We start from the raw sequence: 15,191 nt of genomic DNA, 5'->3' as shown, positions 1-15,191 counted from the left end.
ACAATAAAAATAAAACATAAGTTACAGAAATGAGTCTAGAGCGTTTTTCGCAATGAGAGAATGGTGGCTTAAGTAGGCCATTGGAATCCTTTTGTCCAGGGGTGGGAAACCTGCTGGTGCGGGACCATCACACTCTCGCATTTCGGCGATGGTCGTAATTTCCGCACCAAAGCGCACAAAGACCTACGACGTTTCGGTGCACCTGCGACCAAGCAAACTGCATTGCCACAGCGATCGGCGGGGAACATATGACAGCTCAAGGGGTACGAGCGCTAACAGGTTAAGAAACACTGATCTGGCTGGCTGCTAGTTTCTGTATCGGTTGTGTAACCAACAGAACTCAGCCCTACTACTCAAGTAAAAGCGGAAGTAGCGCAGTAAATTTTTACCCAACCATAAGTAAAAGTTGTAATTCCAAGGTAATGTCAAAACTACTTCAAGTAAACGTACAAAATGAAGGGTATGAAAAGTACTCAAGTAGGCGCACGTATAGTTCAAAATAGTAGATTTGGCCGAAGGGCCGCAAACTTTTAGCAGTTATTCGGAGGTGCCTAGTTTTGAAATTGCATGGTCCATCTTTGACGACTAACGCAAATGACTCACGACCCTACAAGGCAAGGGCGGGCAACATACGGCCGCGACGGGGTTTTGAAGGGCCCACAGAGAATTTCTGCCCTGCAAGTGAAATTCCAATCTGAAGGTATTGACAAATTTTATGCTTCACGGAATGAATCCAAGTTTGTCAACCTGAGAAAGAGGACCATGAAACTATATGTTTTGTTCGGGTTTAGATCCATTCGCGAGCAAACATGTTCGACCACGAACATTAACAAGACAAGGCTGTGTTCTAACATAAACATAGCCTGATGTTCACGTGTAGTCTGGGTTTCTGCAACCAATATGCAGTCAGAGTTCAAAGAACTCGTTGACAACTTTGATCGATCACTGATGTCTGATTGACCTCAACAGCTACTGAAGTAGGCCTATATTAGGTCAATAAATTCATTAAATACTGTTACTGGTTTCTAATGCTTTAAACTTAAAGTTTACATCAGATACGATTTATTCCTTGTACGGTTGGATAAATACGCGATTATTGTGTCGATTCTGTAATCCTGTCAACCAGTAGCCTACTCCATTTTCCCATATCAGTCCAGTCGACCGGAGAAGTTGCCCGCCCCTGCTGCAAGGAATCTTGTGCCCAAGCCCAATCATTCATCAAAGTACTTTCTACTTTACAACATAAAAATTGTAAAAAGCAAGTAGTTTGCCGAACAACCGTAGGCGTTTATATCTTCATCTTCTCGGGAAACACAATGTAGGCTACAATACGATACGGAAGTCACAATGTGGTGTAATGAGATAGGATGATGCCATCCACATTGGACTAGTGTAGTAGCATTTGAATACAGGCTCTTGGAGGTACAGACCTTCAATGAACAATTGAATAATATATTCGTATTGATCTACTACTTGCTGACGATTACCACTGACGAGCGTCAGCCGAAATAATTCGGGTTCATTTCAATATGAATATACTAATCGATTGCAACAGTATTTCGTTACTGACCAGTGACCACCTCTGGCACTAACCGCACATGCGGTCAGTATCGAACTACTATAAAGTTTTGTTCACTACGCTACTTAATAAAGTGGCTGTTCCCACTACTTCAAGTCCTCTGGTTATTGACTTATTGGATCTACGTGACACTGCCAAAATTTAACTTTGAAAAACTGCAGCCATCAATGACGCAATGAGCACGAAGATAATTCTTGAAATTTCTTAACTGTCATCGGCGAATAGAATCGCGTGCAGCAACAGCCAATTTAATTCGTCAATCTATAAGTGGTTCCCAATTGAAAAACAAATTCAGGTCGAAAAAACTTGCGATTGTGATCAAATTGTTACGCAATTTGGATGAAAATGAGCTTGAGCACAAAGTAACGTTTCTCGAATACGGGCCGTAGAGTATATATTTACAATTTTTGTGATCTCGTCGCGTTTTAAATTATTTCAATGTCGCATTGTTCTTTTTTCGCCCCAAATGAAATAAGCCCGACAACAGCGACCCGACAAATATCCCAACGGCCTAGGTTTGGGTCACACCACTCAAGTATCTTTAAACCCTTCGTGTCATACTTAAAGTAGGTTTGACAAGTCTTTAAATACCTACTTCTCCGTCAACTAGAGCAAAAGATTTACTGCACTACTACTTGCACCTGAGTAGGCCAATCAAGAATAACATCTTTGATCAACGCTGCAACTGAGTGCGTAACAAGTGTGAATGCACCGCTTCTTCCTCAAGATCTGCCGACTATATCTGACATGCTTGAAATCTTCCGCGTAATACGTAGTAGCCTATATCAACCAGTACCATATGTTTGAAGGGTATTTTGATGTATCGATCATTGTAATTGCATCAAATTATCATGATCTCCAAGAATTACAGAAACATAATTGACGTACAAAACTAGTGCAACAATGCCGACAGCAAGCCTTCGGCTTAAAGCGAAAATCTATGATTTCAACAGTCCCGTGGAACGGGACTACAGCAGCGAATGCACCAATAGCAAGGCACAATATCAAGGATGCTTTGAGCATCTCATCAACAAAAATACTAACAATACCAATGTGTAGTTTTGCAGCAATGGGTCGTAGACCGAATTTAAGAAATCCAGGCAGTTGTAGTTAGCAATGACAAAGTAAAACATGATAAATGCTGTCAACTCTTCCACGCAGGGTTAGATCAACCAGATACCTGTAAAAGTAATAATAGTATTTCCGTTGTAGAACCAGAGTGTTCTATAAGGTGGATTGAGCCAAAATTCAGTCACTGCATGCTAAGCTTCAGATGTTCACGTTGGTATCGTTACTTGATTCGCAGCATTGATTTGCTAATCTGACGTATGAGAAATCGTATGCTTGTAGGATATCTGTCATTAATCTGTCGGTCCAATTAACTCTTTCGACGCCGAGCTAAATTTGACGATTGTCTTCAAAACGCCGCGATTTTCATCAAATAACCCCAATTTCAACCGATCGTAACTTCGTCGCTACCTTAGCTACCGAGACGTACCTACGTCCGTATTGTAGCCGCAAACGATATCTATCTAATGATGCGTAACGTACCTTGATTGATGCTGTCGTGTTGCTAGGACAGGCTTCGGTACGAACTGAAGTTTTGCTGATTTCAGGCGCGCTGCTGCTAAGGTATGGATTTTGTTGGTGTTCCTATGGTACTTATAGATTAGCTGTGACGTTGTAAATTTCACAGAATATTCTCATTATATTATATATTGATAATATATTATCCTTAAATCGTTAATTCTTTTTCGATGACAATGCGGAGATTTAGAACCTTCGTGAAATACTGCTGCCGACATGATCTTCGGCCGTCGATGCTTCAAGGTTATCATTGTGACGTCAAATCAGCAATAATGCCTCGAAATTTTGACTTCTGCTAGTACCAGTACTCAAGTTTGTTTTTCAGGCGCAGCGATTACAAGCATCGATCTGCACAAAAACATCATTATTTGTCACCGATGAGTCCTCGTCATCTCCCGATGCAATTTTACGTTTGTAAAACTTGAATAAATACGTATATATTGGTGTGAAGTCTGTGTTGTCGCAGTACATGTACTGTCTTGGTGGCTTCAGTAGATCCGTGTATTAACTTAACGCGCGATGTGTCGCTAAAGATTGGTGATAATGATGTAAAATGTCTTTAGGTATTGGCATCTGTTGAAAATCATTACCGTCGTTGAAATATAAAACAAATGAAGTTACTATTCCGTACAGGTAATCGAGCGAAATTGCCTCTCAGTAGCAAGTCTGGAATTTCGAATTCATTACCGCACAATGCCCCGACTGGCATGAACGCAAAACGGCATGTCAGATTTTCGAGACAAAAATACGCTCTCTCGATTTAGCGAACATATGGGGATACGCGGCGTTTTGAAGACAATCGGCAGCGAACATATGGGGATACGCGGCGTTGAAAGAGTTAATAGGGAATTGATTAAAAACTGATATCAGTTGCTTGCGTGTTTCCGGTCGCTGCGAGACCTCTGCTGAAGCCGAAGTTTTCAACATAAAACAATGAAAGTGCTAGTATGTCACGATGGCTGATGTTTCTAAATCAATTCGGATACTTCAGCACTAGAACTCTGATTAGTAGAACGATTATTTTTTACCTAAAAACGGAAGATTTTGACCTGAAAAATCAAAATTTTGACATTTTTTGACATTGAAAATCTTAATTTTGACCAAATTTGACCTAACGTATGCAAATTAGGTTTTTCCCACAATATATTAGAATTGTACTACTCATCTTCATTTCTGGTTGGAACTGTCTGTTCTCACGAAGTAGTTTGGCCTGAAAAAACACTTTTTGCCTAAAAAACTGACAAATTTTTACATGAAAAATCTTTATTTTACCGAAATGTGGCTCTATGTAGTAGTAGTTACATTAAGCATTATGGTAGAAATAATTAAAAAATTTTGTATTACAACGAAATATACTTTCCTACATTCTCGAGTAGAAAGTGTTTGTCCTAACTAAGTAGCTTGCCAAGAATGGAGAAAGAACGCTCAACAGCAGCATTTGTTGGCTGACAACACTGAGGTTGTGCGTACACTGTTGGCGACAAACCGTGTTGCTCCATTCTGACAATGCTGTCTACATCACAATTTTTCATCATGCGATTCTTGATATAAGAACCATGCAATGCCCACGCAGTCTTGCTACAGTTGGAATATTGCGGTACGTTGAGCATAACACCACGTGTCAACCTATTTCTCTCATTTGAATGTTTATGATTCACAATGAGCAGACAATGGGCCGTCTACAACGGTAGGCCTATAAAGTAGGCTACAAGCTGTGAAATGTCAAATGATAAGTTCAACGGCAGTGCAAAATCTACGATACAAACGAAATGCAGGTTGCAAAAAAGTTTTAACATTGTAAACAATTTTGACATTTTTTGACCTAACGCTACAATTTTGACCGAATTTAGACTTTTTTAGACATGTGAAAAAAATCGCCCTACTGATTAGGGATACTCGAGGTTAATTGAGCATACGTTAACTCAACAAGTCTCCATGTTCACAATAGGTTAAGATTTGGTGATATAGGTAACTGATGAATGCTGTAAAATTACGGCTGATGATGCTGGAATTTTCGATTTCACCAATGGTCCAATCCAGTGGTTCTCAAACTGGGAGGCGTGAAACCATCTAAAGGGGGGCGCGAAGCTGCTGTTAACAAAAAAACTTTTGCCGCTCGACGCGATCTACCACCAATTCATAGTTACTGCTCTGTGTATAGTCCAAATTTCATATTTGAGAATTCTCTCATCAACAATCATAATCTTTCATGACATCAAACTATCCATTGGGATTGCAAGCATTCTGGTTGCATTTTATGATATGACGATAAGGGGAGCGCCAAATTTTTCACTATGATAAAGGGGGACTTGTCTAAAAAAGTTCGAGAACCACTAGTCTAGTCCTAGCAGCATCCTGAAACGCAGCAGCTACTAATATCATAATGCCCACTTTTCGTTCATGCCGGGCTTTTGTAAGACACCACTTATCATGAAATCAAAATACATCAAGCACAGCAACAAAGACGTTTACAATAAAAACGTAATTTCATGATATGGAAGGCTATAACTGATGCCAGACTTCAAAAACGACATACAACATAGCCTAATAAGGTAGTATTTAATCTTTCCTCAACTTCGCGCTTTCCTAAGCACTCTACACAATGCCCGATCTTGACTGATACCAGAGCTAGTACAGATCAGCTGTATGCATTGACCAGTTCCTTTTAATACGGATATGTTTCCGGTCGGTGTGTTGTACGACATCACACAAGATCAAGTATCGGTGTATAATGGACAATACAAAGCAGTGATGACATTCAAAATCAAATTAAAATTTGTTAGTTATTGCCGTAGTAGAGCACTTTCAAGCACAAATCCAACTCATTCCGAGCAAGAATGCATCATTACTCTTAGGACACACTGATTAAGAATGAATTACAATAAATCTGTCACTGCGATGGCAGACATCTGAACAACAAATCACTTCTCGTGCTGCAGACAAAGCAAAATCCTGCTGCTAAAAAAGCAACCATAACAACATCAATTTCGTAAGCCAGCCATACAGTGACTGAATTTTCTCTACGTCCACACGACCACACCACCAATGAGAACACATCGATAGAACATTTATGCACAAGTCCTAGCACCAGCGTTGGACTCTAGTCACTACCTTTGAGTCACAAGACATATAGAGTCATTGCACATTTTGACTCGAGTCAAGCCAAGTCACTCGATTTTTTAAGGCGACTCAAGTCACAAAGTCTTGTCGAATTTTCGAAGTACGGGGCATGATTCATGTAATTGCATTTTGCAAGATGACTGAAGTACAGATCGAGTTGCTATTAATTATGTGGCCTATCGAGTAACGAATATCGAGTTAATTATACCTTTAACAGGGCGTTGCATAGCTGACATATACGTACAACTACTAAACTACCGTACATCATAAGCTGTCAGCCAAATAGATGATAGAATATGAAACACCAAAAAGTTGTAACAAGTTGATATGATGCATTACAGAATCCACCTTCTCATCCATACGATACAAATTAAGCCTACACCAATTATTTACGAGTAATATAAATTTATAAAATATATCGGTCACACGTACAGATAGATTACGACTAGTCTACGACCAGTAAAGCTCTAATCACTTCGTTTGCGGTCAATTTATTTGTGACATAACGACGTAGGCTCAGTAAAAATAGACTGCGCAATCATTGAATGACTGGCTTCTCACAGAGGTCATATCAGTATGTCGAGAACATGTACCTAAAGGTACAGCGACTTAGTCGACATTGATTACTTCATGACTTGAAATTGATTCGAAAATTTCGCTTCAAGTCACGGGTCAATAATTTTTGAACTTCCGAGTCAAGTCAAGCCACGACTCAAGTCGTTCCAACACTGCTTAGTACATACCCCGGATTTCAGTGCCTGGTCCAGATCTTGAATGAGGTCATCCGCATCTTCCAAACCAACGGATATCCTGATGAAATTATCACTTATACCTAACATCGCACGGTGCTCGGCTGGGACAGTTGCATGCGTCATGATGGCGCTGTTCAAAAACAAAATATCATAGCGACACATCACAATATCCTTGGTCATCGTTTACTCACGGATGCTCGGCGAGACTCTCGAATCCTCCCAAGCTTTCTGCGCACATGAACACCTTCAAACTCGCTAGGAACTTCTTGGTCTGTTGCAGATCTCCTTTCATCCAGAAACAAAGCATTCCCGAACAGCCAGATGCCTGTGGGTGTCGCATCAAGATAAGCCAGATCATTGTAGCAAGGAGTCGTGTCACATTAGCGAAATTTCATCATGACTGGCTACGATATAGTTCAGCACTCACAAAACTGAGTGAGATTAGTAGTCATAGTAACGGTAATGGATCTCCATCACGCTACGACTTACATTCAAAACAATGAGTGTTTAGAAATGTAGTTATGATATTGTGCAAAATCTATAATGGAGGTCAAAGGGTAGAGCATCTTTGGTTGGAGATCAAGCGCTTATCTAGTACAGAGGCGCAAAAACTACCACACCTGAAAACTCTTTGCAGCAATAATGTGAAAGGGGATGATAAAACTAATGAAAAATTCAATTAACCCGTATACTCAAACACAGTTGTTCCCAATGAGGGTGATATGGATCCCAGTGGGCGTTTTTTAGGAACAAGAGGGCGAAAATGGGGTATATTTCATTATCACGGCCAAAAATGCACGAGAAGACGGCTTTATTCTGCATATGATACGAAAGTTGACTAAATAAAGGTTAACTCAACGGCAAGTAGTCGCGGAAACCGGTTTTCCAGACAAATGGATCAGATGGAAAGCAAAGTGCAAAAGGGTTGTTGTCGATGGGACAGAAGAAACCAGGTTATTTTTGTTATGGACACATAGGATAGATCTATTGTGATTACATATCACACAGGGTTCTGACCAAATCCCAAGGTTCCAAGTCACAAGTCAATCTCACTATTATAGTTTTGACTCGAGTCAAGTCGAGTCATTTTCAATTCACCACCGAGTCCAAGTCAGTGAGTAGAGGGTCGAGTCCGAGTCATAGTGCTGTGACTCGAGTCCAAGTCATTGTGTTCACTGTTCAGTTTTCAGTTTAATCGGGATCCACCCACTTTTTTCAACTCTGCTCGAATGATATAGAATTGCTCGCATTCATAATATAGTAATTTTCTTCAGTCCTAACAGTTACTGGCCCTATTTTCCAAGTATCAGAACTGATAGACGAAATACCAATAATGTGGTGACTTTACTATTCTTCGAAGTTGCAATGAAATGTCTGTCTTGGCCATCCTAGTTTCGAGAGATATGACTTGGTTCAAGTACAAGTCGAATCAATACACAAATTTACTCGATTAAAGTCATTTTACGTATCTGAAAAAATGACTCGAGTTCGACTGGAGTCATTACAACCCTGATATCACACATAAACATTGCGTGTCATTGCAGCATATGCAATATGCATACATGACTACTAGCATTGAGCTTGCTGTAGGATCAGACTTATTGAGTACTTCATACAAAGCTAGATTAGTTGGGAGTACAGCCAGAGTAGGTTCTGAGTTGGAGACAATTAAACTGTGAGACTTTGCTACTTTACTGGCCTTGCAACCAACACCGAATCAAAATTGGTACTGTAAAAAGTGGATTGAATCTGATGTTGAAATTTTTTTATACTGCTTCACTTTCTGATACAAACAAGTACTGTGATGCTAATCGAATGATACGTACTTGCTTTTGCATTATGTCGTACTGAGGATGAGATGGTAGCCCGGCATACTTCACTTTCTCCACCAATAGATGACTTTCAAGGAATTTCGCCACCAGTAAAGCATTTTCCTGATGCTTCTCCATACGCAGGGCCAATGTCTTTATACCTCTATTGACCAAGTAGCAATCGAATCCTGAAGGCAGTGATCCAGTTGCTAAAACAAATACCCTATATAACGGCAACTGTTGTATTAGCTTGAATCAAATATCTAACAATACTGTATGAAGTAAAGTCTTTTCTTCAATTCATCGTCATTCACCATTAGCAGACCCATGAGAACATCACAGTGCCCATTCAAGTATTTGGTAGCTGAATGATAGCTGATGTCCGCACCAAGTGATAGAGGTCTCTGCAACATGAGCAAAGATACATGAACCACTTCGACACATATGCTGTGAAGCAGTCTATACTTGGAAGTACGATGACATGAAGGTGTTGTCAACAACAACCAAGATATCTTTACGGCGATGAGCAATCTCTGATACTGCTTTGATATCAGTCACTTTCATGGTGGGGTTTGTTGGTGTTTCAACCCAAATCAGCTGAAATGAAGAGGATCAACTGTAAAAATTTCATGTCAATTGAGTAAAATCTGCAAGAGTCAACCTTGGTGTTTGATTTGATCGCATCTTCTACATTTTTGAGGTTGGTAAAGTCCACAAAAGAGAATTCCAAATTAAATTTGGCAGCAATTTGACGAAAAAACCTATCATTGATGAAAACAGAATGAAATTGAAGGGTACAATATCGCCTGCAAGATCGGAATTTGGCACTAGTATTGATAGCACAGTACGGCTAAAAATTCATTCAATGTGACATACATTTCTCAATCAGATTCTACAGCATATCAGAGATTCCCAAATTATTCTAGACTCAAGTAGGCGGTACTGAAAATACTAGCCCGGCTTATGAAAGGCATTCACTCGATTTTCTTTCTGGTGTATGAATTATGGCCTGTTCTTAAACTGGTGCATTTCACCTTTCGACTACTATACGCCTAGGAACTATTTCACGTGGTTATTTTTGTTTGCAATTATACAAACCACTTAAAACCTGTTATTGCTATATTGTGAGAGTCCATTTCGTCACTTGAAATCTTTTCATAGTGTCACAATCTATTCAGGAATAATATTTCAGCAAGTGACATCAACATAACTACTTCTACATACCGGTAATGTGAAAATTTGCCCTTTTACACAGATCTTTGACAACTTTACATGGTGGGGGGGGGGAGGGTTAGTGGAGTTAGTTAACACCACCGCCAATAGAACGCAGAGGTGACACTGACTACTTTAACCCCCACTGACGTCATGGTGCTGGTTTCGAGGTTTATCTGGGTTCCTTGTCTCATGTGTTGCTATTCATACAGTGTCTTTACAAATAGCTCAAAGATTAATCAAAGATTAAGGAAACGGCAAAGAATAACAAAATATCATTAACAATGTCAACGTCCCTGACTCACTGACATGCAATGTAAGGTGTTAATAACAATTACAGTCGCACTGCGCTCTAACAATGATGTGGTCTCAAATTGAAGAACAGATCGAAAATATATCTTTAGCCGAAGCCATTTTCTTGAGACAGCCCCTATAATGAAATTGCAACTAAATGATTTTTGGATAGCGCCCCGATCTACTCCCTCTGCTGCATGTCGTCGTTTCTTAACCCGTTGTAAAATATCTGGCACAATTGTCTTCACTGTCGCACTTTCTTGGCGTGATTAGGCAGTCACGCAGAGAACGAACTTTAGATAGTTATCAGAAGATATTATGAAGGAATTGTGTCTTACACTCCACAGCGGTTTAGTTACCGTACGTTAATTAGGTGTGTGGTCCCGGCACTCAACGGACGGTGTTCAGTCAGGAGGATTTATATCTGAAGCTTGAGGACAGATTGGTCCTAGTGTATTTCTCTAGGACAGAGATATATCACGTCCTATTCTTATGCAACTATAATGGCATGTCAGTCTCAGTCAGCCGACAAATATTATAGAGTCAAGACGAGCAAGTGCGACAGTGATGTTATCGTGCCAGAAATTTTGCAACGGGCTATTCAAAAATCATTCAGTTGCAGTTCCATTACTGTGGCTTTCTGAAGAAAATGGCTGCGCCAAAAAAAAATAGATCTGTTCTCCAATTAGAGACCACATCATTTTAGAGCGTAGTGCTGCTTTAGTATCAATAATTGGTTGTTAGTTGATGGACGGCACATGGCTGTTTCTTTACGATCTGTTCATTACAACGCATTGACAATGCAAATATGCCAACAGGCAACAAATACCCGGCCAGGGACTGCGTATGTTGCATAAATGATATCAAATCCACCCCGGGACCTAATTAAATGTCACCTGTTTGTACCACCATAAACATCATCCGTTGTGATGACATGGTCTCCAGCTTTCAGCAAGTTTATGATAGCCTGTGTCGCAGCGACTCCACTTGAGAAAGCGAGTGCTGTTAGCGGAAAACAGCATAGTAACTCATCAGTCAGAGTGTAGGCTACGTGTCGTTACGCTGTGAAGAAAACTTCACGCCTACCGTATTTTGCATTCTCCAGAGACGCAGCACATTTTTCTAAACATGTCCTTGTTGGATTGCCGAGACGACCATAAACATATCCCTGAAATAGCAAATTAGAAAAGTTCCGAATCTGTATTTAAAGAACAGTCATTCAATATCAATGATTGCATGAATACAGTAGCGTGTGATGAGCGTAGGATTTCAGATCCCACTTTCAGCTACAAACCGAATCCAGATGATTAAACTAATCACTTGTTTACTACAACGTGGGAATAAGATTGTGCTATTTCGCACCCGGCAACGAGAAAAATGTTTTGCTAAAAATATTTGTCGTGCTTTTCGAGTCACAGTAGACGTTTCCTACTTCTCTGTTCCGTTGGAGGCACATAACCAAATCAAATGATGTAGGCCTCAGGCATGTGCCTACTTAAAACATCGATGCAAATTTGGTGCAGCCCAGTTGAATTAGAAACTAATTTGCTTCCGCTGCCCAGATTGCACAGCACATGTAGATATGTAGTAGCCTATGTGTAAAGTGTAGACAAGTGGTTCTCAACCGCCGGACCGCGACGACTTTTCTGCCAGTCCTCGAGGTATATTAAGACTTTATCTCATACTTTCAATATGCTTGTCCACTGGTACAATAAATAAAACGTCAAATTTTAAACTGACACAGAACTTTATGATTTAAGATTAGGCCCTGACGAAGATAACCAGTCCTAGTGAGTATTCATAACATGAGCACTATATAGTCATTTTCGGCACTCGTTCATATCAAATCGAAGGCGCGGATTTCCAAGACACGACCACATATTTCAAGAAATGCAGCTGCAGAATCCGCTACTGTCTACCCAATTTCCACATAAATAGCCAGATGATATTTTCAAGAAGAGTCATTTTGTTGCTGTTTGTCATTAGCCTACAGTATATATTCGCAAAACACAGATCACGGTTGCACCATAATAGAGCTAAATTTGAACTTAAACTTAGGGGGTCAACGGGGGTCCTTGACGGTCGAAAGGGGTCCGCGAAGACAAGAAGGTTGAGAACCACTGCCCTAAAATATAGTCTCTTTCATTGGAAGTCATACATTCACTCTTGCAAGTACACCACCAGCGTTGTAAGGACTCGAGTCATCACTTCAACTGGGGTCACGATTTTCTGATGACTCGACTTGACCCGAGTCATTTTCACAAAAAATGACTCGACTTGGACTCGAGTCATTGCGCATGACTCGAACCAAGTCATAAGACTCGACACTCAGACAGCCAAGACCGACATATCATTGTAATTTCTAAGAATAGTAAAGTAACCACGCTATTGGAATTTTGTCTATAAGCCGGGTTGTAATGACTCGAGTCGTGATTTTTTGATGACTCGACTTGACTCGAGTCATTTTCACAAAATACGAAAATGACTCGACTCGAGTCAATCTGCGTATTGACTCGACTTGGACTCGAGTAATTGCGCATGACTCGGATTAAGTCATATGACTCGAGTCTCAGACGGCAAAGACCGACATTTCATTGCAATTTCGAAGAATAGTAAAGTAACCACACTGTAGGTATTTTGCCTATTGTTACTGGAACTTGAAAAATGCGACCAGAAAATGTTAAAAGTGAGGAAAATCAGTATATTTTAAATGCGAACAATTCGTTATCACCAAACAGAGTTATAAAAAGTGATTTTAACAATACTTTAACTCGAAACTGAGCAGTCAACGCAATGACTTGGACTCGAGTCATAATACCATAACTCGGACTCGACCCTCTGGTCAGTGACTTGGACTTGACTCGGTGGTGAACTAAAAATGACTCGACTTGACTCGAGTCAAAACTATAAAAGTGAGATTGACTTGTGACTCGGAGCCTTGTGACTTGGTTACAACCCTGTCTATTAGTACTGGTACTTGAAAATGCGACCAGAAACTGCTAAAAGTGAAGGAAATTAGTATACTATAAATGCGAACCATTCGATATCTTCAAACAGAGTGGAAACTGAGCAGTCAACACAATGACTTGGACTCGACTCTCTGCTCGATGAGTTGGACTCGGGCTTGACTCAGTGGTGAATTGAAAATGACTCGACTTGAAATGAGTAAAAACTATAAAAGTGAGATTGACTTGTGACTCGACTTGACTGAGAGTCAAAACTATAAAAGTGAGATTGACTTGTCACACGAAGCCTTGTGTTTAGTTAAGTGACAAACCTTCTTTTGGCTTTTGCTCCAAGTCCAATTTCCGTGCTTTCATCATCATCGTCATTGGTTTATTAGCAATTTTATCAGTTCAATACACCACAAAAAATGCGATACAATGAAAAGACAGGAAGATGTCGAAGCGACAAGGAGTAGTCTATGGAATCTGACACCCACCTTGGCCTAGGCGATGTAAAGAGGAGGCATGCACACTGAATGAAAGTAAAGAAGATAGTATAGAAAAAGAATGCGACAAGAAATAGGGCGGCATGTCATGGGAAGCGAGATCGATAGGTCAGTCGTGGTCCGGTAATCTTGAGGATGGACTGTATTTATTTAGTAGTAATTGTTTGTATTTCCTTTCCTGCTAGAAATTTGACTGAAAAGTATTTTCTCAATATAACAAATGACTAGGGTCACGGAAATTCATAGCATCTGTTTTCAGGTTGCCACGAAATTGCTTCCTGCACTAGTCCTAAATCGTGTAAATAAAATAATCGCCAGATGGTGACTGACACAAATATTACTCACCGAATTCAATCCTGGTTCTTGCTGCTTATAGGTGACGGCTAATGCGATTGGTGGGACAATCATTTTTGCATTCCACTGCTCTGGCTCTTGTCCAGCATGAATTGCATTTGTGCTAAACCTGAAGAAGGTCAATACATTCATGAAGTGAAATAAATACGTCATTGTGTGAATTGCAATACCCCTCGACTGCAGGAACCCATCCCGTTGATCCTTTTTCACCTGACATTCTTAGCGTAATCGAGAAACGGCTTAGTAAATCCACTGCAAATAACAAGCATAGACATAAAAAGATGTCAACACGCAAAACGGCTAACACAAAACGGATGTCAATCAAGGCAAACTATACTACCGCTGCGCACAGTGCGAACACGCTCTGCTGTCGGCGCTCTGCAATCCTGCACGTGATCATGCGGCAATCGTGCATGCTTCGAACGCCGAACCGCGGCTAATATATATGAATCGCACGACTTTCTTGGAAAGCGCGACTCTCCTCCAGGGTATTCAAATTCATAAATCACCACATGTCAATGAGGTTAGAAGTTACGGGTCCTTGACTCCTATATATATTCATTGGGTTGATTCAATAGCAGCGAGTCAGTCCTAATGTCAATACCGTCAACAGATTCCAATATTCTGGCGCAGATATTCCATAGTTAAGTGTTCATTCCTATCATTGCACGCTAGGGTTGTTAGGAATTGACCGACTTTAAAAATGTCGTGGTTTTCAGACCGTTTCCCATGCCTTATCTTAATAACGCATTCTAGTTACGTTTTTTTTTGTAATTCATCCCTTACATCTGTGTGCATGTGCAATGTGCATGTTGAGCTGAAAGAATACCGGCAGAAAATGGGCATTCCCCTATAATTTGAGTGCCGGGATTTTACCTAGCCTTCTAAACTGCAATAAACACCAGGATTTATGCAGCTGTTATGTTTTGATGGGAAGCAATACATCAGCGTGTACTCAAAGGTGGTGTAGACACTCGGAAAATCACGTAACTGTCACGCCCAGATACCAACCGCTTAATGGAATTTTCGAA

The 15,191-nt window shown here is 40.3% G+C and overlaps 1 protein-coding gene across 1 annotated transcript; it reads right to left on the bottom strand.

Annotated features, from left to right (window-relative positions):
* Window positions 1–2,385: 2,385 nt before the first annotated feature.
* LOC145434088 (cystathionine gamma-lyase-like) lies at window positions 2,386–14,422 on the bottom strand. Its single transcript, XM_080311387.1, has 11 exons — window positions 14,331–14,422; window positions 14,152–14,269; window positions 11,442–11,523; window positions 11,252–11,357; window positions 9,511–9,610; window positions 9,315–9,446; window positions 9,118–9,253; window positions 8,865–9,058; window positions 7,230–7,363; window positions 7,030–7,168; window positions 2,386–2,759 (listed from the first exon to the last, which is right to left on the bottom strand). Exons 1-11 carry the CDS (start codon window positions 14,375–14,377, stop codon window positions 2,748–2,750), a joined length of 1,200 nt encoding a protein of 399 aa, XP_080167513.1. The 5' UTR covers window positions 14,378–14,422; the 3' UTR covers window positions 2,386–2,747.
* Between the last annotated feature and the right edge of the window lie 769 nt (window positions 14,423–15,191).

Source organism: Botryllus schlosseri, chromosome 2 (genome assembly GCF_051294905.1).
Source record: "Botryllus schlosseri isolate E-star chromosome 2, Bs_hap1, whole genome shotgun sequence".
Taxonomy (NCBI): domain Eukaryota; kingdom Metazoa; phylum Chordata; class Ascidiacea; order Stolidobranchia; family Styelidae; genus Botryllus; species Botryllus schlosseri.
This window is presented reverse-complemented; position numbering and strand designations above follow the sequence as displayed.

Bases quoted from the DNA above. Each gene is read 5' to 3' on its own strand.
- LOC145434088 (XM_080311387.1), bottom strand. From the start codon at position 14,377: ATGTCAGGTGAAAAAGGATCAACGGGATGGGTTCCTGCAGTCGAGGG. The intron at 14,270-14,330 runs GTATTGCAATTC...GACCTTCTTCAG, and splicing joins TGGGTTCCTGCAGTCGAGGG to GTTTAGCACAAATGCAATTC. The intron at 9,254-9,314 runs GTATAGACTGCT...CTCATGTTGCAG, and splicing joins TCATGTCATCGTACTTCCAA to AGACCTCTATCACTTGGTGC.